Source organism: Zingiber officinale, chromosome 6B, assembly GCF_018446385.1.
Source record: "Zingiber officinale cultivar Zhangliang chromosome 6B, Zo_v1.1, whole genome shotgun sequence".
In the NCBI taxonomy this organism is placed as follows: domain Eukaryota; kingdom Viridiplantae; phylum Streptophyta; class Magnoliopsida; order Zingiberales; family Zingiberaceae; genus Zingiber; species Zingiber officinale.
In genome coordinates, this window is record NC_055996.1 from 13,647,472 (window position 1) to 13,671,141 (window position 23,670).

Below are 23,670 nucleotides of genomic sequence, written 5' to 3' on the forward strand. Positions count from 1 at the left end.
TCGTGTTAGTCCGATGTAGAGTATTGATGGCTTTGTTTTCAATTGATGCCTTTTCTTTATATCATTTGTCCATTCTTGAGGGTCTACTATTTTCCGGAGTTGTCTCTGGAATTTTGTAAGCCTTTGTGACGCACATCCATTGGTCGTAGATCTTCATGTAGACCTCCATTCTCCTCTTCCACGAAAAGTCATCCCGTTGAATAGGGGAGGTGTGCTAAAGCCTTCTTGTTGAGACATCTTATCCTGCACACACTAAATTAACTGGAAAAAAATCCCAAGACTTCGTCTTGGATTAGCAATCGGGAGAAATAGAAACTCTAAGTTGGTGTTGTACCAATTTTGATTTTAAATGCAAAAAAACTTCCAAAAGATAATAATATCAGTTTGGAATTGTTAAAAAATGATTTCACCCCTCGATTGGTGGTTGCACCAAATCGAGGCTACTGCTCCGATACCACTTGTAGGACCGTTAGATTCAATAGAGGGGTGAATATCGATTCGAAAATCTCGAGTTAAAACGCAGCGGAAAAGTAAAGAAGAGATGAACACTTGATTTTTACTTGTTCGAACTGTGACTCCTACTCGAAGGCCCGTACTCCTTGAGTACTTTCGTTGGGCAATTCACTAGCAATTCGGATAATTACAGTTTACGTACAAATATTGCTAATGAAAAAGAAAGAAAACAAAGCTAACCGACAAACAATGAATTAAAAAGAGAGCCGGAGTGAGTCGTCGGAGCTTTGTGAACGTTGTTGGAGCGCAGAGCAGCAGAGTGATTGGACTCAGAGTTCTCAGAAGACTGATGTTTTAAAGCTCCTGCCTGGGGCTTCTTTTATATGCTGCTCTGGGCGCCTGGATCCCCTCCGGGCGCCTGGAATGTGACGTAGCACTCCCAACCAGCATGCTCCAAGTGTCAACGTCGTCCTGGGGATAAAATTTGCCTCCGGGCGCCCAGACCCCCACTGTTTCCTACCTGCAAAACAGTGTTAGTCCGAGACAAATAAACCCTGCAGCACAGTTTGTTTAGCTTCAGATACACTGAAAAAAAGAGCATCAAAGTATGACTTAGATTCCGTCTTTCCGAGACCGAATCTAGTCACGATCTCGACTTAGATATCCGAAATGGATCTAAGCGGATCGGCGCCTAATGTTCCCTTCAACGCGTCCTCATGATCCTCCCCTCGATGACTTACCTCACTTACGCGGACGTCCGGTCCAGCCCGTCGACCCATCGGACTTCTTGCCAGCGTCCGGTCAGCCCGACCCACTTGGACTTCTCGCCTCATGTCAACTCCCTAGTGGACTTCTCGCCAAGCGTCCGGTCAGCCCGTCGACCCGCTTGGACTTCTCGCCAGCTATCTGGTCAGCCCGTCGACCTAGCTGGACTTTTCCTGCACACTTGATAAAAGTGTCAGACAACAACACAACTAACTTAACCCATTTGTCATTCATCAAAACCTGGGTTAGACCGTTAGTGCTACCCGCACCAACACCTTCGACTTGACTGAAGCCCTTGGCTACTAAACGAGCTTTATTCCTTAAGATTTCACCTTGATCATCTAATTTATTCCTAAATACCCATTTAGTGTCTATGACTGTCTTACCTTTTGGTCGAGGTACTAAATCCCAAACCTGACTCCTTTCAAATTGATTTAACTCTTCTTGCATTGCAATTACCTAGTCAGGTTCTGTTAATGCATCATTTATGTTTTTTGGTTCAATTTTAGATATTAGTGCTATTTGACTTAGGTTTCTAAAAGTAGATCTGGTTTGAACCCTTAATTCAGGATTTCCTATGATTTGGTCAACTGGATGATTAGGGTTAGATTTTAATATTCGTGGATTAGAATTGCCAAAATGTTTGGTTTGTGTTAATTTTTCTTCTTCTTCTTGATTAACGGAATCATGTTGATTAATTGAAATATTGTCATTTTCATTAAAGGTTACATTGGTGGTTTCCTCAATTTTCAAAGTAGATTTATTATAAATCCTATAAGCTCTACTTATAGTTGAATAGCCAAGAAAGATTCCTTGATTAGTTTTCGGAGTAAATTTTCCTAAGTAATCCTTAAGGTTTAAAATATGCACATGACAAACAAAGATTTTAAAATATTTTATGTTAGGAATTTTGTTAAAATAAATTTCATAAGATGTTTTATTTTGATCTTTATTAATTATAATTCGATTTTGGACATAACAAGTTGTACTAACAGCTTCAGCCCAAAAATAATTAGGTAGATTGTATTCATTTAACATTGTTCGTGCAGCCTCTTGTAAAGTTCTGTTTTTACGTTCAACTAGGCTATTTTTTTATGACACGAAAACTCATGGTGATAACCATTTTCTAGGCATAAATTAGTAAAATTTTGATTTTTGAATTCTCCTCCATTATCACTTCTGATTTTCTTGATTTTAATTTCTTTATCATTTTCAATTTGTTTACAGAAATTTCTAAAAGTTTCAAAAGTTTCATATTTATTAGATAAGAACTTAACACAAGTATATTTAGAGCAGTCATCAATAATGACTAGGCAATAAAGACTTTCATTTAGTGATTTAATTCCATAAGAGTCAAATAAGTCCAAATGTAAAAGGTCAAGAATTCTATTGGTTCTAATTTGATTAGTAGGTTTGTGAGTTGATTTAATTTGTTTTCCTTGTTGACAAGAATTACAAAATTTATTTATAGGATTTCCTAATTTTGGCAAGCCCTTGACTAATCCACTTTTGTTTAATTTTAGTAAATTTCTAAAGTGGGTGTGAGCTAATATCCTATGTCACAACCAAGTTTCATCATGATTTGTTAAAAAACATTTGGGTAGCGTTTTAGGTAGATGAATTGAGTATATATTTTTTTATCTCTAAAGCCTTTTAATGATATATTAGATGAGTCATTGTAACTTATTAAGCATTTAGAAGATAAAAATTTAACCTTAAATTCTAAATCACAGAGTTGACTTATATTAAGCAAATTATATTAAAAATGTTCAACAAGTAAAACTTTTTTAATTGAAATGTTAGCCTGTAATTGAATTTCACCTGTGTCGATTACCTTCAGTTTGTCATTATTTCCAAAGACAACTGATCCTAGATTTTTGAATTTGATATTAGCAAATTTGTGTTGATCCCCAGTCATGTGTCTGGAGCAGCCGCTGTCCAAGATCCATTTATCGAAAGCTTTGGACTCCTACATAAAACATAGGATTTTAAAAAAAAAGTTTCGCTAATAGATGATTTTAAGTATGTAGGTAAATTTTTAGATTCTATTGGTATTATTGATAAGTTTAATAAGTCTGATCAGGTTTTAAAAATGATTAAGGTTTAATAGGTTTAAAAATAATTTTAATTAAGTGTTTTTTTAAAAAAATAATTTTAATTAAGTTTTTTTTTAAAAAATAATTTTAATTAAGTTTTTTTTTAAAAAATAATTAAGTTTTTTAAAAAATAATTTTAATTAAGTTTTAAAGATAATTTTAATTTAGTTAAGTTTTTAAAATAAATTTAATTTTAAAATAATTTAAGTTTTTTTAAAAATAAATTTAATTAAGTTTTTTTTAAAAAAAAATAATTTTAATTAAGTTTTAAAATAATTTTAATTATTTTTTTTAAAAATAATTTTAATTAATTTAATTTAATTTTTAAAAATAATTTTAATTAAGTTTTTAAGATAAATTTAATTTAATTAAGTTTTTAAAATAATTTTAATTAAGTTTTTTAAATAATTTTAATTAATTTTTAAAATGAATTTTTTAAATAATTTTAATTAATTTTTTAAATAATTTTAATTAATTTTTTAAATAATTTTAATTAATTTTTTAAATAATTTTAATTTAAAATAAATTTTTAAATAATTTTAATTAAGTTTTTAAAATAATTTTAATTAAGTTTTTAAAATAATTTTAATTAATTTTTTAAATAATTTTAATTAAGTTTTTAAAATAAATTTAATTTTAAATAAATTTTTTAAAATAATTTAAGTTAAGTTTTTAAAATATTTTTAATAGGTTTGATATTAATTAAGTTTATGGTTATTTTGAATTATTGAAAAAAGTTATTGAACCCATGTTAGATTCAAACTTAGCTTTGGGTTAATCAAGCAGGCTTCCTAAGGATAAATTTTCAGTTCAGTGGCGAGGCATATGACCTTCTTGTGTATCAACGGTGGACCACTTGCTAAAGACTTTCCAAACTGTTCCCGCTCAAAAAACTTAATACTAAATTTTGATCTAATTAGCCCATGTTTAACTGGGGTAGCTTCGGTCAGATCCACTAAGTCTAGTGCACCAGGTAGAATACACAAGATTCAGTCTAGACATGCCTTCGACAAAGCTTTCTTGACGTACTATCATCCCAATCCGTTCTGATGCTATGTTGTAGGGTTTGGCAAACTTTTTGTATCTAACCATTCTAAGTAGAAAGTAAACCTAATCCTAAGTGTATGAGTTTGATTAATCATGTTGGTTGAATTGTCTTTCTAGTTGCTCCCCCTGAGTCATAGCTTAGATAAGATCTATTTAAGTAATGAATTTGACTCTTAGGGATTAAGTATAGGTTTGGTTTAATTGATTTGGTTAAATGTTTTGTTTGAACCCATGCTTGGACTTGACTTCTAACATTTTGACCAATTAATGACAAGTATGATTTGTTTGTTTGTTTAGGATTGTAACCAAGTCCAGATTTGTTATACACGGCTCGTTGTGATCCAAGTATCATGTTTAAACACTTGGACCTCAGTTCAAACTTTTCCAATGTTTTCTTGAGTCGCTCGACTTGACCTTTCAAGTCAGAATTTTCTTCCTCAAGTTTTCAACTTGAGTTGAAGTTCCGTCTTGAACTTGGTTAGTCGAGTCACTCAAGTTAACTTGCTGCTTAAGGTGGTCTATTTCCTTAAGTAACAAGTTATTTTGTTTTTCAGATTTTGACAATTTTTTAAACAAGCATTTAACTACTTTAAGCAAGTTAGACTTAGAATAAATCGTTACCATATTTGGATCTTCCGATCTGTTGCTTCTTTCAGACTCGATGTCGATCTCGGACTCGTACTCTTCATTGGACTCAGAGTCGAAATCTTCGTTTCTTGCCATAAATGCAAGATGACTTTAATGCTTTGTTTGCTCCATGTCAGATTCGTCGGAAGAGGTCTTGTCCCATGTTGCTTGGAGGGCTTTCTTTCGTCTTGTCGATTTAGGCCTTTCTTCCATCCGATTTGGGCATTCATTTTTGAATTGCCCCTTTTTGTTGCATCCGTAACAAATAACTTCTGATTTATTTTGAGTCTGGTTGAGTGGTGTCTTCTTGGCACTTTTTCTGAATTTTTTCTTCGTCAACAATCTCTGGACCATATTGACTAACTCTTCTTCATTTGTTGAGTCAGCGTCTGACTCGCTTTTAGACTCGATCTTTGTTCTTGTTTTAGTTTCCTTGCTTGGACCTGCATACAAAGCTAATCCTTTCTTGACATGGCTTACGTTAGATTGTTCATGTAATTCCAATTCACAGAATAACTCATCTAACTTAAGAATTGAAAGATCCTTAGAAACTTTGTACGCATCAATAAGTGATGCCCATAAAGCATTCCTCAGAAAAGCGTTTAATGCATACCTTATTGTGTCATAGTTTTCAAGATTATGTCCGATCAAATGAAGACCATTGAGGATGTCCTTCAGTCGAGCGTGGAGTTACGAAGCAGTCTCTCCAGGGAACATTTTAATGTTGAATAAATTATTTAAAAGCAAATCCCTTTTATTTACCTCAGATTCGTCAGTCCCTTCATCTAGTTTGACTAAGGAGTCCCACGGTTCTTTAGCGTTGTCGTAGGGACCGACTCAGTTCAACTCCTCCATTGTGAGCCCGCACTGAATGGTGTTAATCGCCTTGTAGTTTAGTTATGCCTTCTTGATCATTGGAGGAGTCCAATCTTCAGGTTCTAATGATGTTCCGTCTTTCGTCGGTGCAGTGTAGCCTTTCAAGATCGTGAACCAAAGTTTGATATCAGACTTCAAGTAACACTCCATTCTATTCTTCCAATAACTGAAATTTTCTCCTTTGAATAGTGGAGGTCGGACAGTGTTGTATCCTTCTTGATACGAGTTTGACATCCTTAAAATAATAACAAATAGATTTCCAAGACTCTCATCTTGGGATTAGTAGTGCTTGAAAAATACAAACAATAAGAAAAAAATTCTAAAATAATTGATAAAAAGAAGAAGTTTTTAAAAAGGTGCTTCGAGGCTCTGATATCAATTGTTGGATCGGATGAGTGCGATAGAGGGGGGGTGAATATCGCGCTTTCTAAAACTTTTCTTTTTCTTTTAGAAATCAAAGTCGTGTAGCGGAAAGTAAAATGAAAGACTAGTTCGTTTACTTCATTCGGAGTCTAGGCCGACTCCTACTCGAAGGCCCGCGATCCTTAACCGCACTGATGGGCAATCCACTATAACCCTTCTTTCCAAAATCCTCGGAAAGAAGCAGATCATGCAGATACAAAGATATAAGATAGTAACAATCCTACTATCTTATATGAATTTAAATGCAATATAAAAATATACCGATGATAGTAAGTAAAGGTTGAAGCTCGGTCGGTACTTCCGGACGGAGTAGCTTGAAGAGTCATAGAAGACTTGTAGCACAGTCCGCTTGCAGAGATGAGCTTTGAGATGATAAAAAAATAGTGTTGTTAAGCCTCAGATCTCGAGCCCCTTTTTATAAGTGTAATTGACATTCAGTTGACTGAACCAACTCCCTTCTATCCTGGCTGGAGTCTGACGCTGATTCGATCTTCAGCATTAACTGGTCATTAAGGGTTCGGTCGACCGATCCTTCTTTTCGGTCGACCGAATATGCTCCTTCCCTGTTCGTTGAGATTTGCCGAAATTCGCATTTACTGTGCATTAATGGTTAATTGGTTTGGTCGATCGATCCATAGGTTCGATCGACCGATCAGCTCTATTTCCTTCTCCTTCTGCTCAGTGTTGATTCTGTGCTGAGTCATCAGGTTCGGTCGACCGAACATATTTATCGGTCGATCGATCAAGCTTTGATCTGACTCGGTCTGTTCTGGTTTGATCTGAATACTACTTTGATTTCTTCTTGTTCGGTCGACCTATTCACCTGTTCGATCGACCGATCCAGCCGGATCTACAAAACAATGTTAGACAAAACATCCTGCAAAATAGATGTTAGCAACAATAATATTATAATGCATGAGTAATATAAAAGGCAGTAGAAATGTCTTGATCTCAACTTGGAAACCTTCCCGGTTTCTTTAGTTAGATCAGCGACCTAAGGTTGTTCCCTTCGAGAACCCAACCTCACTGTCACTCCTCCAGTTGTTTACCTCAACCTACCTGCCAAACTTAGATCCTCCAAATCTAGTTTGGACTTTTCACTTAGCTTTGATCGGCTCGCCAAGGCTTTTCTCTTGATCTTCGGTCCTCCAGACCTCTCGATCACACCGCCAAGCGGCAGGTCCCCTAGACCCACTTGGACTTGCACCTGGGTTCCACGATCTGCTAAGATTTCTCCTGCCTAGTCTCCAACTAGGTCTTTCCCGGTTGAGTAAACAGCTTGCACACTCAGTCAACTTATTAGATCACAACAAGACTTAACTTGAACCTTTGACAACATCAAAACTTAGGTTTGATTCTGGTGCAACTTGCACCAACACTAATATGTTCTCATATCAGGCCCACCGTTGGGCCTGATATGATCCCATATTAGGCCCATGGTGGGTCTGGTATTTTCCTATATCAGGCCTTCTCTGAGCCTGATATGGTCCAATATCAGGCCCAGCGTGGGCCTGATATTTTATATATCAAGCCCAGCCTGAGCTTGATATTTTCCATAATCAGACCCCAACTGGATCTAATATTTTCCCATATCATGCATGTTGGGTATGATATGGAAAATATCAGGCCCACGTTGGGCCCGATGTGGTCCAATATCAGGCCCAGTGTAGGCATGATATTTTCCCATATCAGGCTCATGTATTGAAAAACAGCATGGGATTTAGGAGGTTGGTGAGAGGGGTAGGAAGGGAATAATACTATTGTTGATGCTCTTTTTGGTAGTTTTGAAACCAGGGTATTTCTTTTGGTAAATAAGGAAACATGGTCGCTCCTTTTGATAAAAAGTCGTAAAAAAATTCTCATTACAGAATATCAAATTTAATCATACACTGGAAAAATAATGAGTTGTTGTGCTTAATCTTAAGTATATGGTAATCCAATAAGATCATGCAGCATGTAAATCCAAAGATATCCCAATGAGATCATGTTGCAAATTTTTTAATATCTTTTTCTATTCTCTCTCTATATATAATGAGTCCTAATAAAATTGGGATTCTAGTCATAGGTCTTAGTAGCCTATGCCTAAAGTCGGCCTTAAATCCGATCTTCGACCTTCTTAAATTTCTCGTATCATACATCCGATCTTCCAAGAGCTTCTTTTGTAAACTCATAATTTATATTAGATCCAACGTATTAACGTAAACTTAAATAATTATTAAAATATTGAAATTGTCAGATATGATTATACCAATAAATAATAACGATAATAAAAAGGTAGAAGGAAGAAGAAGAAAACGAAAGGCTGCTGGGAAAAAACATGGGTGAAAAGAGAGCTCTGATACATATAAAGAAAATACAGAGTACACTAGAAGGAAAAAAAAACAATTAACTTTTGTTCATTTATCTTTGTCCTAAGATCATAGGATATATATAATGTATATCAAATACTTAGTTAATTGTTCATTAATAAAGAATAGAATTATTTTAATAATTATTAAATTCGAATGCTAATTTGATTTTATCTCGATCTAAGCTTTTACCCTCTTCTTCTTGTTTTTTTTTTTTGTTCTAATCAAACTTGCAAGATCTAAGTTTTTGGTTACCTCATTGTAGCGTGATGTTTTTGGTGGTTGATGGAGATGGATTAAGACATGTTTGGGTGTGCCGTTTAGCATTGAGCATAACGGAGGTTGTGATTCGTGGTTCAGGACGATCTCAGCCAAACTCCAAAAACTTCCATCGAAATATCTGGAGTGGTATCATAATGTGCCCACTCGTCTTCTACTTCTGTATGTCTTGACCTTCAAAGTGGAATTCCACATTAGAGGTCTATTTTTCTTTCACCAAAACTTCATCTCAATTTGTAATTCAGTAACTTCTCTATTAGCAAGATCTCATTATCTCCTTAACTTTCAGGATTGCTGCACTAAGTGCCTATCAAGGGGCAGGGGCCTAGCTATATGGGGCATAGGGATGCGGCCGCCCCCTAAAATTTGAGGGAAAAAATAATATGAAATTTTTTTAAAAAAGTATTTAATTATAAAGTCTAAAAATTTTAGAATGTTTCATAAAATATTCAATTAAAATAAGAATCGAGCATTATTTTTTCTCTCTACGCAAACCTTTTTTTTTATCTCACGATATTTTTTTCCCTCTCTCTCCTCTTGTGTTTTCTTTTTTCCTCTCAATTTTCTTTCCTTTTTTCTCTCTTGTAGTGTTCTTCCTCTCATAATCCTTTTATTATTTTTTTCTTATTCCTAATTTTACCCTTAAATCCTCCATTGTATATTGATATCGTTGTTGTCCATGTTGCTATCGCCAACACCATTATCATTTGTTGACAGTGCTATCGTCGTCGCTTCACCGACGCTCCATAATAAACACTTTTTGATTGAGGTAAAATTTTATTGTTTTATCTCTTTAGATTATGAATTTAAGTATTGGAAAAATATATAGTGTTAATTTTTCATATATTTATATTTTTATTTGCTAGTTAAGTATGTCAAATATTTAGATCCTCTATGTATTTAATGTTTGATTTGTTATACGAAGATGATCAATTTTATTGACAATTGTTTGAAAATTTGATCAATTTAATTATATCATTTATTACAACTCATCGTATAATTCATGTCACTAATCAGCGATGAAATAAATTATGATATCTAATTTAGAGATAAAAATTAAATTTCATTATCAATTCCATCTCTATACTTATTTAATCTATTTAATTAGCTACCAAAATTCAATTCCATTACTATTTTGGCAATGGAATAAGTTTTAGTCACTATTTAGCCACTAAATTAAGTTTTCATCACTAATTGACTTTCTAATAATTTTCATTTTCAATTTTTTCTTCCTATTGTCCTAAAATCTTCTTCTATGATCGATCACCTCTCTGATCTTTGACATGCTCCTCTCCTCCCCTCTTCTCTCCGATCTTCGACATTGACATGCATCTTGTTAGTATACTCGATCATCTCCCCTTCCCTCTCCTTTCTTAGCGGCAAGGTCTCACTTTAACTACGGCCTTACAGTGAGGTCTTACCTTGACCACAGCTTTCCAGCGAGGTGGCGAGGTAAAGCACGACCTCAGTAACGTGTCATCGTCAACTTGAATCCCCTGCAAATTGACTACCCACGAGACTGTCAAGGGGCCTTCCTCACCATGAATACATCCATTACGCACCTTTTCCGTGTGTTGTCGAAGTCTTGGCCCCGCCACGATATGCCAGATCAAGAATTTACTTCTAATCTCGAGCTTAAAATGTTCTGAACTACTACTCAGTTTCATAAATTGAAATTTTATAGGCAGCAATTTTACTGGTTCCGAGCCAAGAGTATGGTTGCCGTTGCGATGACCACTTGCTGAACATTTCCTCCGTCAGTCAAGACAGTGATGAGTCGACCCCGACAGAAAGTAGACCTTTTGACTGAGACTGCGCCTGGAATTCCACAAGTAACAGCAAATCGACGAGCACCACTTGTTTCCTGAAGTCGTCGAGGTCAACACAGTTGATCAGAGAGCTCCAACGCAACACAATTTGGTTCTTGTGATTATTCGAAGAATGCGCTAGCTATAGAATTCCACATCGAAGTGCAGATTGACGAGCATAAATGACTCAACAAAGTAGCGCAGAGTTTATCGTCCGGGGAAGGAGCTGGCTTCTTGTCCACTATGAGATGGTTCTGTTATCCTTGTTCCTCTTCCAATGGCTGTTACCCTCTTCTTCCTCCACACACATAGGTTATAGTGCACTATTTGGGGGTTCGAACTGCTCAAATGCCCCCTACCCTTTTGAAATCAGTAACGAAAACCCAAGCCTTTCCAAGTCCCTTCCAGGCCTCCAACTCTGCTGCAACCAAAGCTGCAACAACAGTCTCAAAGTCCTGATCGGGGGCTCCTTCATCGACGTCATGGAGATCTCATTGGAAGAGGGCTATCTGAGCGTGCTCGTCGACCACGCCATAAAGTTTGGCTGCAGTCGCATATCAGATAGATCCCCGAAAGGCAACCTGCTCGACCTTCGGGGCACCCCCTACACCTTCCATACCAGGAACAAGTTCACGGTGCTTGGCTGCGATGCGATGGCTACGGTCAGGGATTCGTTCAGTGGCAACATCGTCAGCGGGTGCGTCGCCTTCTGTGTCAGCTACGCCGATGAGCAACATGGCCAGAGCCACTGCTCCGGCGTCGGGTGCTGCCGGGACGCTATTCCTCCGCGGCTTCAGTACGCCACCGTGGAACTGTCCAGCATCCGAAAATTGACAGAATCTATGGAAAATATAACAATGGTGTCAGGGGGGTGCAACGAGGCGTTCTTGATGGACGGGAACGACTCATTCATCCCAGTCCTAAATACGAGAAGGCCGATCGTCCTGGATTGGTCCATAGGAAACAAGTCTTGCGAGGATGTGACATCCTCGCATATTTGCGGCCCGAACGCCTCCTGCTACAACTCGTCGGACGGATTGGGTTATCGGTGCAAATGCCAAGCCGGCTACGAAGGCAACCCTTATCTACAAGAAGGTTGCCAAGGTAATTCCAACAATAGCCTAAAATCCATTCGAAGGTCATGCTCCAGTGTGATCGCTTCTGTTCACGTCGAATCGTCTTGTGATGGATTTGAAATTTGCAGATATCGACGAATGCAAGGATCATTCGCACAATTGCTCGGGGAAATGCGTTAACATACCCGGGGACTACAATTGTACTTGTCCACTAGGGACCAAAGGAGATGGTAAAAAAGACGGCGTTGGTTGCAAAAGAGACACTTATATTGAGATTGGTTTAGGTGGTCGTCAATACAAATTCTGAATTACTATTCTTCAGATAAATTCTGCTTAAAGATCTAATCATCTTTCTCTGTTTCAGGAACTTCGTTGGCTCTTCTGGTCATATTACTAACAACAGGCTTCTGGATTTTCTGTGAACTGAAGAAAAGGAAGCAGAGTAAATTAAAGCTGAAGCATTTTCTCCAAAATGGTGGCTTGCTGCTGCGACAGTACGTCTCTGAAAACCAATTCTTCGCTCGCATCTTCACCATCGAGGAACTTGAGCGAGCGACCGATAATTTCAACGAGAAAAACGTCGTCGGTCGCGGCGGATATGGGACTGTCTACAGAGGAACGGTGCTGCCGGATGGCGAGGTGGTGGCCATCAAGAAATCCAAGTTCGTGGACGAGACCCAAATCGAGCAGTTCATCAACGAGGTGGTGATCCTCTCCAAAATCACCCACAGGAACGTGGTCAAGCTCCTGGGCTGCTGCTTGGAGACGGATGTACCGCTGTTAGTCTACGAGTTCATATCCAACGGCACGCTCTCGCAGCATCTTCATGAACAGAGAATGCCTACTTCCGGCCGGCTATCATGGGAAACTCGGTTAAGAATCGCGACGGAAACGGCAGGAGCCCTCGCGTTCTTACACTGCAAGGCCGCCTCCGTTCCGATCGTCCACAGAGACGTGAAGTCGGCCAACATACTCTTGGACGAGAATTGCACGGCGAAGGTGTCGGATTTCGGAGCTTCGAGGCTGATCCCGATGAACCAGACTCATGTGACGACGCTAGTTCAAGGGACGATCGGGTACTTGGATCCGGAATACTTCCAGACATGCCAATTGACGGAGAAGAGCGACGTCTACAGCTTCGGAGTGGTTCTACTGGAGCTGCTGACGTCTGAAAAACCAGTGTTGTTTTGCAGAATGGGGACGGAGAGGAATCTGGCGTCGCATTTCATGGAGTACATGGCGGAGAAGGGCGGCCGCGCGGGGGTCTCGGAGTTTCTGGATCGGCAGCTAGTGTGGGAGGCCAGGACGGCGTTGCCTGTGCTGGCGGTGGCGCAGTTGGCCAGGAGATGCCTGAACTTGAATGGGGAAGACAGACCGACGATGACAGAGGTAGCAGTCGAGCTCAGCGCGTTGAGGCGGCTCGCGATGCAGAGCGAGGAGTGGCGTGACCGGCGAATTAGCATGAGTCCGCGGCGGTTGGCTGCTGTGGACGAGTCGATGTTTAACGAGGAAGATCGTCTGCTGCCGTAAAGACATTGCAGAACTAAATTGCTATCTGCAAATACTATTTAACTGTTAAATGTATAATCTTATATTTTCTAATTCTAATATTGATTGATAGTGTCTGTGATTTCTAAATGGACCATGGGTGGTTACGGGTCATTATCTTTCCATCAAAATTGGACGCTAACTTTTGTCATCGAAAAAGATATTGGAATCAATCTAGTTCCATTTGATATCGTTCTTTCCATCTCGTAATTTAGTATTTAGAGGTGAAATAACTGGAGTTTGAAAATTCCGGATTTGGATGGTTTTAGAAAAAAATGCAAACTTCAGCGGCTAAATGGAAATTTTCCTGGACGGCTTGGAATGTGTGCCCTCTGTTTTTCTAATAATTAGGTTAATCAGTCCGCAGCTTGTGCGCATAAATAGATTTAAGGAGGTTGCCTCGGTGGGGAGCGACGGCCTTCTGCCCGCGGTTGGAAGGCGGCGAAGGGAAGGTTGGTTATGCCCTACCGCCAAGAGGTATCGTCGACCTTTTCCTTTTCGTTCCTTCATCTTCTCCTTCGATTTCCTCTTTCAATTGCCAGCAATTCGTGCTGGATCACGATCCAGCTGTTGTTTCTTCGTTTTCTGTTTGCTCCTGCGATTGCATCCCTCGATGGACGCGAACGCCTCGGTAGCACTTTGGAATACGGAGCTAGGCGTTAGCCCCGATAGATCTGCTTTCGCGCTGAGATCTTAGTGTGGCCTCTCATTATCGTTTCTCCGTTTAATGCTCGATTTTTCATGGTTGTATGATGCCCTTAGGCTTGATTCTATGTAATTTCTGAGTATAGATCTGTCATTGCTGCTGTTATGTTAAGAAATTTTCGATTTTGCTTATGAATTTGCTTATTTCGACCTGGGGTTTTCCAGGGGTGCACAATTGCTTAGCCCTTTGGTTACCAACGGATTGCTGAGTTTTCTAGGTGGTTTCCTGTTGGATTATATCTTTTATGTAGATAGATATGTTCTGGCGATGCAATTGCAACTAATTCTCTAATTCGTTAAAAGAGTCCTGCATTTTCCCCCATTAGTTCCCTTTTGATTAGGACGGAATCGCTACACAGTAATAGTTATGAAATTCCTTGGACATGCTTGCAAAAAATAACTTGAATTTCATTTTTGATGCCAGAAACATTGTTCTAACCCATTAGGTCAAATTAACATTTTTCTATTTTGGTATTAAATAGGAAATAATCATAATACCAATTACCTTATTTAGTATTTTCATGTTTGTTGTTGAGTCAGGCTATAAAAGAAGGCAAATGCCATGTGATCTATCATGTCTGAATTAATAAAAATCTAATTCATATTCTTTGTTTTCAATTTTCCTCTGGGTGAGGTAATTAACTTCTTCAACTTTGTTCTAAGTTCCTGGGTGACATTTCAATTTTGGCATTGGTTCACTTCCTTAGTTCCTTACCACTTGTTCTATCATCAGTACACTCATGCAACATTGCAACATCATGAGCACCACCTCCTCAATCTTAACCAAAGTTGTTGCTCACCATTTCGCACTTGCAATTTCTTCAACCTCACTATCAACAACAATGAATGTAACAACGTTAGTGGTGATGAGGTTGTTGTTGATAAACTTGTAATAGGTTAGAGCCCACCTTCTACATGCCATAATGATCCATGCAATAGTAGTACAATAGGGGACATTAAAGGTGATAAGTGCTGTAGTGAAGTATAACTCTAACATTGAAGTTATTATCAGACCTTGTAATGTTGCTCCTCCTTTTTTTTTATCTTATCTTTGATCTCGTTCTTTTTGTCTTTGTCATTTCTTGCATATTTGGTGCCATCATTCTCCACTTTGGTAATTGCTTTAGTGGTTTCTCTCCATAGGTTTAGGGTTCACATTGACTTTAGGATTGGCGGTGGTTTCTGTGCATTTTAAGTTTGAGGATGAATATTATACCGAGAAGCTTTTACCCTTTGAAGATCAGATGAACTCGTCAACTTTAGTCCAGAGCATTGGATTGTCAAAGACTATTTGCTACTTTGATGTTTTTTTTGTTATCCATGTCAAGTGCTAAATCATTCTTATTTTTTGTCTGTCAGGCTGTTTCAATTGTGTGGCAAACTAGTAGTTGATCAATGTTTATGTTCCAACTTGCAAAAGAGTGTTAGTGTTAATAATTATACATGTTAACTTAAAGATATAGGTCTAGTATCTCATTGAATGATAACTACTAGTTGTTGTTTAAATCATTGTATTTGAATGTAATCGTCTCTTTAGATGAGAACTGTACAATTTTGTCCCTGCCATCTTATTACATGAGAGAAAATTATAATTGGATTTATATGCATTGTCCTGCTTGGATATCCTTGCAAACAAGGTTCTTTGGCATTCCACATCATGGTTGTCATTTTCATGGACTCTATCTTGCTGTAAAACAATATGTACCTTATATTTTTCACTCCACATCAATTCGTAATTCATGATGGCATTTAAGCACTTCAATATTTGAAACAGAACTAATCTAATGGACTGTGAAGGTTTCATACAAGGTCATGAAGATCTCTGTCTGAACAAGACATGGAGCAATATATTGTGTGTTATTAATGTAATCTGGTAATACCAGCCATTTCAGTTGGTCAAAAACTCAATGATTCAATAAAAACAATGTTGGCCTAGTTTAACTTTGTGACTGTTTTTTATGACTTGATTTTTGGTCTCTAAATGGAGCTTATGTATCTTCAGCAACACCTATATAGGTTATTTGATATATGTAAATTGATCTAGCTGATAAAACTTGCAAATTTGGAGAGATCATATCCATAAACTGATGAGTTCATACAATAACCATCCTATTGTCTTGTTTATCTCGACAAAATATAGTTAGGAAGGCATGGGTGTATTTTGTGATTCTATTAACTTGTGCAGTTACTAACAATTGCTTGAGAAATTGTATCAATTTTTTTTAGATTTTGCAGATTTATGCTCCCGTGGGTTTCAAATTTGCAGTTCATACATGGAGCAAGATCATTCTTGGAGGCCTTTCTCTCTTTTCCAAGTCTTCTTATTCCAGGAAACTCTTTGTTGGCGGTTCATTGCTCTTGGAAATTTCCTCCTTGTCTCTTTTGTCAACTATACTTGAGGCAAGCTACTGTTCCATCACCACAAGGACCAGACCATATGCAGCTTTCTTCTATTGTTAGTGTTTCATCAACAATCTTTTACAAGGAAAAAATCAACTTGTTTATGCTGTACTTTATGAGTTCTCAGTTTCAGTTTGCTCTGATACAGGTCTTCGTTAGCCGTGTCCACCTGCACATCATCATAAATTCAGGCTCTTCTGCTCTTGAGGTTGAAGGAATATTCAGTATATATTGCTTTTGTCCTTTCTTGCACCATCAACTTCAAGTTTTATCTTTATTATGATTTAATAAGGTTGAATTAGATACTTTCAGTTTCCTTCCATCCTTACTTAAGCATTCCACATGCTTTTCATACAGCCAAAATGATTTATTAATAGTTGATTGCAACTTTGTTTAAGGTTCAAGGCATTCAAGAAATTAGTTAACTGATTGCTGAAACGTAATACTTCTGTGTATGGCCATCAAGATGATCTAGCATCTATCACATTTCAAATCATAGTGGATCTTTCCTGAAGCTTGTCAAAGTTTGATAGCATACATAAAAGAGTTCTTTTGTTGAAGCATTAGTTTTGTTTTGGTTCTATCGTGTTGTTGGAGATTCTACGGAAATTCAGCTCCAACAACAATGGAAAGGTCAGTCGAATAGCATTTAGTGCTGTTTTGACATGCAATGTTGAGACATGATGATCAATTAATTGTTATAGGTACAAACTAATTAAAGAAGTTGGAGATGGAACTTTTGGAAGTGTTTGGCGTGCACTTAATAAACTGACTGGACAAATTGTATGTTATTTCTCTTTACTGTTTATCTATATCTATCAAATGCTATAGCCGTAGTATTTTTTTGTCATCTTTTTCATGTTAGTAAGGTGGTTTTGTAGGTTGCAATTAAGAAAATGAAGAGGAAATATTACTCATGGGATGAGTGTATGAATCTTCGAGAAGTTAAAGTAAACCACATTTTTTCTGCATTTTGTAACTCATTTATCTTCTTTTTTATATTTGGTATACTAAAGAAGGTTATAACATTTTTTTTTTTTCAGTCTTTGCGGCGCATGAACCATCCAAATATTGTCAAGCTTAAGGAGGTTATAAGAGAGAATGATATTTTGTACTTCGTGTTTGAATACATGGTATAACAATTCATATTTTCTTACAGTTTATTTCTATAATAGTCTCAGATATTTAAGAACTTGCAATCTGTATAGGAATTCAACCTTTTCCAAATTATGAAAGACAGAGGCAAGGGTTTCTCGGAGGCAGAAATTCGTAATTGGTCTTTTCAGATATTTCAAGCCCTTTCTTACATGCATCATCGTGGCTATTTTCACCGAGACCTTAAGCCTGGTATTGCCTATTGTGATTATATAATTGCTAAGTGGTGTATACATCTTGAAAATTACTGGACACATTTGGTTTGATTAGTGAATTAACTAAAATGATACATGGTTGTAGTAGTCAGAAAAAACTTGATATTTAACATTGTTCTCTCTTAAGATCAAGATTTATACTTAAATCGGACGTACTGCATGATCAGAAGCTACAACTACTAGTCATGTTTGTGGTCAAAATAGATATGTTGATAACCTATGTTACTAGCGGTGATAACTGAAGTTTAGTCAGGAAAACTTTATAATGAAATGACATATCAACTCAGCAAAGCATATAACAAGCTAGTGAGAAAAAAAGAGAGTTTTTTTTTAGTAAACGGTCAAGTGTGGCATGGAAGTGTTGCACAGGTACAAGGGAAGGTGAAGAGTCTGAGTACCAGAAGTAATTATTAAAAGCTTTGTTAGAAAAAATTCTTCAAGGCCACAGTATATAATAGTTAGATGTTAGCTTCCAGAGGCATAACAAGAAATTCTTGTTGGGAAAAGACAATTTTTTTGGTTAAAACAATTTCATAATCAATGGAGGGATTATAGGCTGTGGAACTTGTTAGTAACTACTTGGGAACCCTAGTAAGAACTTGTTTGCTAGAAAGACCATTGGTCATCTTTGTCCAAATATTTCCCAGTTGGTTTATTTCCAACTTGGTTCGTGAAGCTGTTCTTTAGTGTCCTTCATGGTACTTATTCTTAAATGTTATTGTTTCTTAAGAAATTTAATTTAGAAGTTGGAATTTTGTGAATGAGAGTTCTCGATCTGAATATTGATCCTGTTATGCCCTTGAAAGTCCATTTACGATATTGTTAGGTTTATGAAAGCCATTTAGCTCATCTTTTTATTCTGAGATATAAAAACAGGAGAAGGCGATAGGGAAACTTTATGTCATTCCATTAGAAATCATAGGTCATTCTTATGTTCGTAAAAGTCAAGCAATACTAATTTATTTCCAGAGTTAAAACTGTGGCCACATTGATATAGCTTGTGACAGCTTGTATTGAATAGTTCACCCCCAAGTCTGATTAATGATATGCTTTTGAAACTTTTTGAAGGTCAGTGTAAATACTTTTCTCAGTTGTCATACATTGAACACATAAAACCATGCTTTGTTTTATCTGTTCACATCCTTTTCATCAATCTATCTATCACTTAAAGCTGTGAATGCCTGCTATCCAATTTGTTGTTTTCACTAATCACTGGAACTTGAACTTGACTTGTTTGGAAATTGATTCATGAATGAAAATATGAAATCATGGATATTCATGTTGTTTCTGCAATTTCTTCAAATATTTGTGTTGATTAAAAGTATTCCTAATGTAGGCATATATTTTTGAGGCAATTCTTATTTTAAACATTGTTTGCTGCAATATTCAGAGAACTTATTGGTCACAAAGGACATCATAAAGATAGCAGATTTTGGCCTTGCTCGAGAAGTTTGTTCACAACCACCTTACACCGAATATGTTTCTACTCGCTGGTAAACTTCTTATCCCTTTTATCATTAAATTGTAGTAGTTTTACATATTCTGACTTTCCTATCCATGAATGTGCTAGGTACCGGGCACCTGAAGTCTTGTTGCAGTCATCCATGTATGATGCCTCAGTAGGTAAGTTATTAATCAATGACAAACTTGTCAGTCTAAAGCTATGTTTATGTGATTAGTTATATTTGTCGCATTTCTCTTGGTTTAGATATGTGGGCAATGGGTGCTATCATGGCAGAACTATTTACTCTAAGGCCACTTTTTCCCGGTGCAAGGTAATCATGATGATTCACTTATGTAATTCATTTGAAAAAGCTAAAACTGTGGCTTTCTATTTAGTTTATTATCTTGTTTAGTTTGTTTTACAATTGACAAGGATTTTTGTATAAACTAAACTTAAATGATAAACTGCAAAGTTGTGTGCTGTTCACTGATCAGATTTCATAAAAATTAATAAATGCAAAAATAATTACATCCTTAAAGACAATTTGCTAGACTAAAAAATCAACTCACTGATCAAGTTGCTTTACTCACATGGAAAATTTTCTGCTTTTATGATTATTTCTACTGGGATATTCTTTGAGCATTAAATCTCATTCAGAATTGTGGTTTTTGATAAACCTTTTAATATATGTTGAGAAAACTCAGGGTGAACTATGACTAGCCTTTTGTTTCTAGATTCAAAGTTTTGCCTACACTATTATTATAGAATGAATTTATATTCCAATTTAATTTCATTTTAGTTTTCATAAAGTGCTTGACCAGCGAGGCAATCCCCAGGATTAGGATACAGAAGAACTATAATTGAAGTGTTAACTCCACTTGGTTATTCTTTTAATGTGTTCAATTTTCCTACTCATTTCTTTCTTGTGTATTATTTCTTTCCCCCTTCTGTTTTACAGTGAAGTGGACGAGATCTACAAGATCTGCAGTGTGATTGGTAGTCCAAATGAGAAATCTTGGGCTGAAGGGTTGCAGCTTGCAGATGTGATGAAATATCAGTTTCCTGTGGTAATTTGTTTGCAAAGTTGTATCCACAAATGCTGGTGACTTGCATAGCGTCAGTCAGCTGTTTGTTATACAAACTGGATTCTACAGTGGCAATTTACTGATAATATGTTCTATCTGAGATATTATCTACTAGTGCACCAGTCATCCTGTCCTGTAATTCATTTTCTACTGAAATGAGTGTACTGTTGCATTTTTTTCCAGAACCAAAAGATTTTTTTTTCATGCATCAGTCAGAAATTATTTTCTTGGATTTTGAGACCTGATGTCCTTGTTGAGCCCACCATTAAGCATTCTTCTAAACTTGTAGCCACCCAGCTCATTCTCTGTGAGTATTAATTGTTAAAGTTATGTTGAACAAGTGAATATAAACCTCATCAAACCAGCTCTATGAATAATTAGAAGTGGGAAGGGGAAGGAGAGATGCATTGAGTTGATTATCACATGCAATTTTTTGCTTTATAACTGGTGACTTGAGAAGCGAAGTAAATGAATGTTAATGGAAAGATTGGGATTAAAAATGTAGGAAGGTATTCTGGATGTTACTCTTCTTGTTTGGTAACTTTTCATGGAGAGTAGCTATTCTATTAGTTAATTTAATTGTCTTAGATATTTTGGTTTTGAGGACTTTTGCATGCTTATTATTTGGTCATTTGGTTTCACTTTACACATTTTTTCCTTTCTCGTGCGCATTTGCGCATAACAACTCCATTGATCCAGACATGTAGACAAATGCTCATTTCTCCCCCATTCCATTCCTCCTCTTTCTGGTACACTTTTTTTACTAAATGTGATTGCTTGAGACTAGTTTCTTTTTTAATGCCCATCATAACATTTTAAGAGGTGTCATGGTTTCTTAGGTTGGTAAAAAAACAAATGCAAATTCTTTTGTTCTCAAAGATTTTAGTTGTCTGAATGCATGTTAAAATTCATTGTAGATGTTACAAGCGTGAAAGTCATCAGTTCTTAGGGACAAGCCTCTCTGTTCTTATTTGCTTCTATTTCATTGGATTACTTATTTCTTAGGTTGTGCTGGTTGCTGCAATCTTTTTTCTTCAAGAGTTTCTATCTACCAATTTCTAGTGTCACAAAGGCTTATATCATCATGGTGTTGCTATATCTCATGTATTGTTGTGTAATATAATATACCATCAATGTGAAACATAACTTTGTTTCTTGCACAAACTTTATTAAAAAGGTTTTTTTTTCCTGTTCCGGCAGTGTTCTGGTGTCCATCTATCGTCACTAATTCCATCAGCCAGTGAAGAGGCAGTCAATCTAATTTCAGTAAGCTTTGTTGACTTTATCTGGATGTTTTTACAAGAGACAAATATATTCTTTATGCCATATTAGCTGAATCATTTTGTTCCATTAGTAAGTTTTATGTGCTATTAATGTTACATGTAGGCACTTTGTTCCTGGGATCCATGCCAGAGACCAAAAGCCGCTGAAACTCTTCAGCATCCCTTCTTTCAAGTGAGCATCTCCTTCCTTTAGAATTGTGTTTGCACATAAATTTATGCTGGTTTTTGAACGTGAACAGGTGCTAATACTATCATTATTGTTGCAGTCTTGCTTTCATATCCATCCACCTCTTCATTCTAGGGAGGGAAGATTATCTCACACGCCTCCTGGTTCGTGTTAATTATTTTGCATCCTTATTCCCATGCTTTCAGTATCACATAACATTCTCAAACTTCTCAAACTCTATTTTGTTCCAGTTGGGATTAAGGGAGCTATGGAGCAGCATAGTAGTAGAAGAAATTCAGCTGGATCTCTTTCTGTTACAAGATCAGCTAATAATGTTGTGCTAACAAAGGCGAATTCTCCTCTGAGAGCTGGTATTTTCTTATGTAGTTTGACATTGAGCATCGCATAAAATAGGAACATCAGATTTAAAAGATGAAAATTAATATGGCACAATTGAACTTGTGAAATCACATTAAATTTCTGATTTTTAGTTTGTTAACTCAGTAGACTTGATCATTACCTCACTCTATCTGGTAGATCTTCATCACCTATATCACTAGCTGCAATTTAGGAATTCAATCAAACATGGCCCTGAATTTGTTACTAAGATGGAAAATCTATTCCAGTGTTGATTAATGAAGCTGAAAATCTCTGAAACTCAACATCAGACTTACTGTTGGAAAGGAACCCATTAGTTATTATTGAAGTTACAAAGGCACAGCTCATAAACTGTTGATTGAGATATCAAAATCTTTGCAATTGATTTGCAAGTTTAACTAAGAAGATCACAATGATAATTGGATAACAATCCTAACATTTTTAGTTTCTGTTATATTCATAGGTAGAAACCAACTGAAATTTATGCTGTATGAAAATATGATTAGTCTGACTACAAAATGTGGGGAAAAAAAGACTAGTATAAACTTCCATCTAGAGCTAAATTTTTATCTTCCTTTGCTTTTTATAGGTGCACAGAGGAAACTGGAAATGGATAAACAGGTGAGCTACTTGCAGATTTTCTTGGTGGCCTCTTTGTATTCTACCTTTTTTTTTCGTCTCATTTATATGCTATTATTGTTCACTGCAACTAGGAACTCGAAAAAAGAGAGAAATCTGTGAAGGACAACCTGAAGCAATCTCGCTATAAACCACCTGCAAGAAACGTTCCAGGCAAATATACTTTCTGTGCCTGCCATTTCACTATGATTTTCTGCTTCTTTTTTTAGCATTCTTTGATCGTCCATCTGTCTTCATGCAGCATACTCAGGCCACAGCACTCGTAAGATGGCCGATTCGCGAGAGAAGATGTGTGCTGAAACAGCGGACAAACTGGCACGGATGTCAGTGAGCTCTGGCACACAGCTGAAGAGCACAAGACTGCCCCCGCCACCACCTCCAATGAAAGCCGGTGGTTGGCACGGCCGAACGGATTTTCTCGCTCGATCACATGAGATTCCTTCGGCCAAAAGGTACTCGAGGAAAGTCATGGGCTGAGATTCCTGCGCCCTTGGCGCATGCTGGCCTCAGGGTCGACGACTTGCAAGCTTCCAGTAAAAATAAATATATCTCGACTGCTAATCTGTATATTCCTTGCCCGTTTGCTCGAGTTGCTTCTGGTTAATCTGCTTGGAAATTAACACAATGAAATCTGTGAACGTTTGCTAGTTTTGCCTGGTATTTTGCTGAGAAAGTGTTTTAGGGTGAATGCGGGTTGGCTAGGCCAATTGTATTAGATTCAATCTTTATTATTGAATTTCTAAGTCAATGGTATTTTAAATGACATATTTAATGCAATACAAAAAAAAAAACAATTATGAATTTGAATGATACCTTTTCAATATAAAAACTTTCTTCCTAGAGCAATTGCTCAA

The 23,670-nt window shown here is 36.8% G+C and overlaps 2 protein-coding genes across 8 annotated transcripts; both read left to right on the plus strand.

The window, feature by feature from the left end:
* Positions 1–10,821: 10,821 nt before the first annotated feature.
* LOC121992033 (wall-associated receptor kinase 5-like) lies at positions 10,822–13,423 on the plus strand. Its single transcript, XM_042546146.1, has 3 exons — positions 10,822–11,826; positions 11,927–12,082; positions 12,163–13,423. Exons 1-3 carry the CDS (start codon positions 10,905–10,907, stop codon positions 13,326–13,328), a joined length of 2,244 nt encoding a protein of 747 aa, XP_042402080.1. The 5' UTR covers positions 10,822–10,904; the 3' UTR covers positions 13,329–13,423.
* Positions 13,424–13,666: 243 nt separating this feature from the next.
* On the plus strand, positions 13,667–23,581 carry LOC121992034 (cyclin-dependent kinase F-4-like). Of its 7 annotated transcripts, none has more exons than XM_042546150.1 (19): positions 13,667–13,823; positions 16,287–16,506; positions 16,585–16,743; positions 16,850–17,084; positions 17,156–17,234; positions 17,333–17,401; positions 17,495–17,584; positions 17,660–17,798; positions 19,212–19,314; positions 19,392–19,444; positions 19,530–19,596; positions 20,224–20,332; positions 21,551–21,616; positions 21,737–21,805; positions 21,900–21,963; positions 22,051–22,170; positions 22,767–22,798; positions 22,891–22,969; positions 23,058–23,581. In XM_042546150.1, exons 4-19 carry the CDS (start codon positions 17,077–17,079, stop codon positions 23,291–23,293), a joined length of 1,383 nt encoding a protein of 460 aa, XP_042402084.1. In that variant the 5' UTR covers positions 13,667–13,823; positions 16,287–16,506; positions 16,585–16,743; positions 16,850–17,076; the 3' UTR covers positions 23,294–23,581. The 7 variants fall into 7 exon arrangements, with proteins under 7 accessions (XP_042402084.1, XP_042402085.1, XP_042402082.1 ...); XM_042546151.1 differs by having other exon boundaries at positions 16,585–16,659; XM_042546148.1 differs by having other exon boundaries at positions 16,600–16,743.
* The last annotated feature ends 89 nt before the right edge of the window (positions 23,582–23,670 follow it).

What these genes read in the sequence shown, in the direction of transcription:
- LOC121992034 (XM_042546150.1), top strand. An exon ending in TTCAGCATCCCTTCTTTCAA is followed by an intron (nt 21,806 to 21,899) that starts GTGAGCATCTCC and finishes TTATTGTTGCAG; the next exon opens with TCTTGCTTTCATATCCATCC. An exon ending in GAATTCTCCTCTGAGAGCTG is followed by an intron (nt 22,171 to 22,766) that starts GTATTTTCTTAT and finishes TGCTTTTTATAG; the next exon opens with GTGCACAGAGGAAACTGGAA.
- LOC121992033 (XM_042546146.1), top strand. Translation starts at nt 10,905, where the DNA reads ATGACTCAACAAAGTAGCGCAGAGTTTATCGTCCGGGGAAGGAGCTGG. An exon ending in TCTACAAGAAGGTTGCCAAG is followed by an intron (nt 11,827 to 11,926) that starts GTAATTCCAACA and finishes TGAAATTTGCAG; the next exon opens with ATATCGACGAATGCAAGGAT. An exon ending in TTATATTGAGATTGGTTTAG is followed by an intron (nt 12,083 to 12,162) that starts GTGGTCGTCAAT and finishes TCTCTGTTTCAG; the next exon opens with GAACTTCGTTGGCTCTTCTG.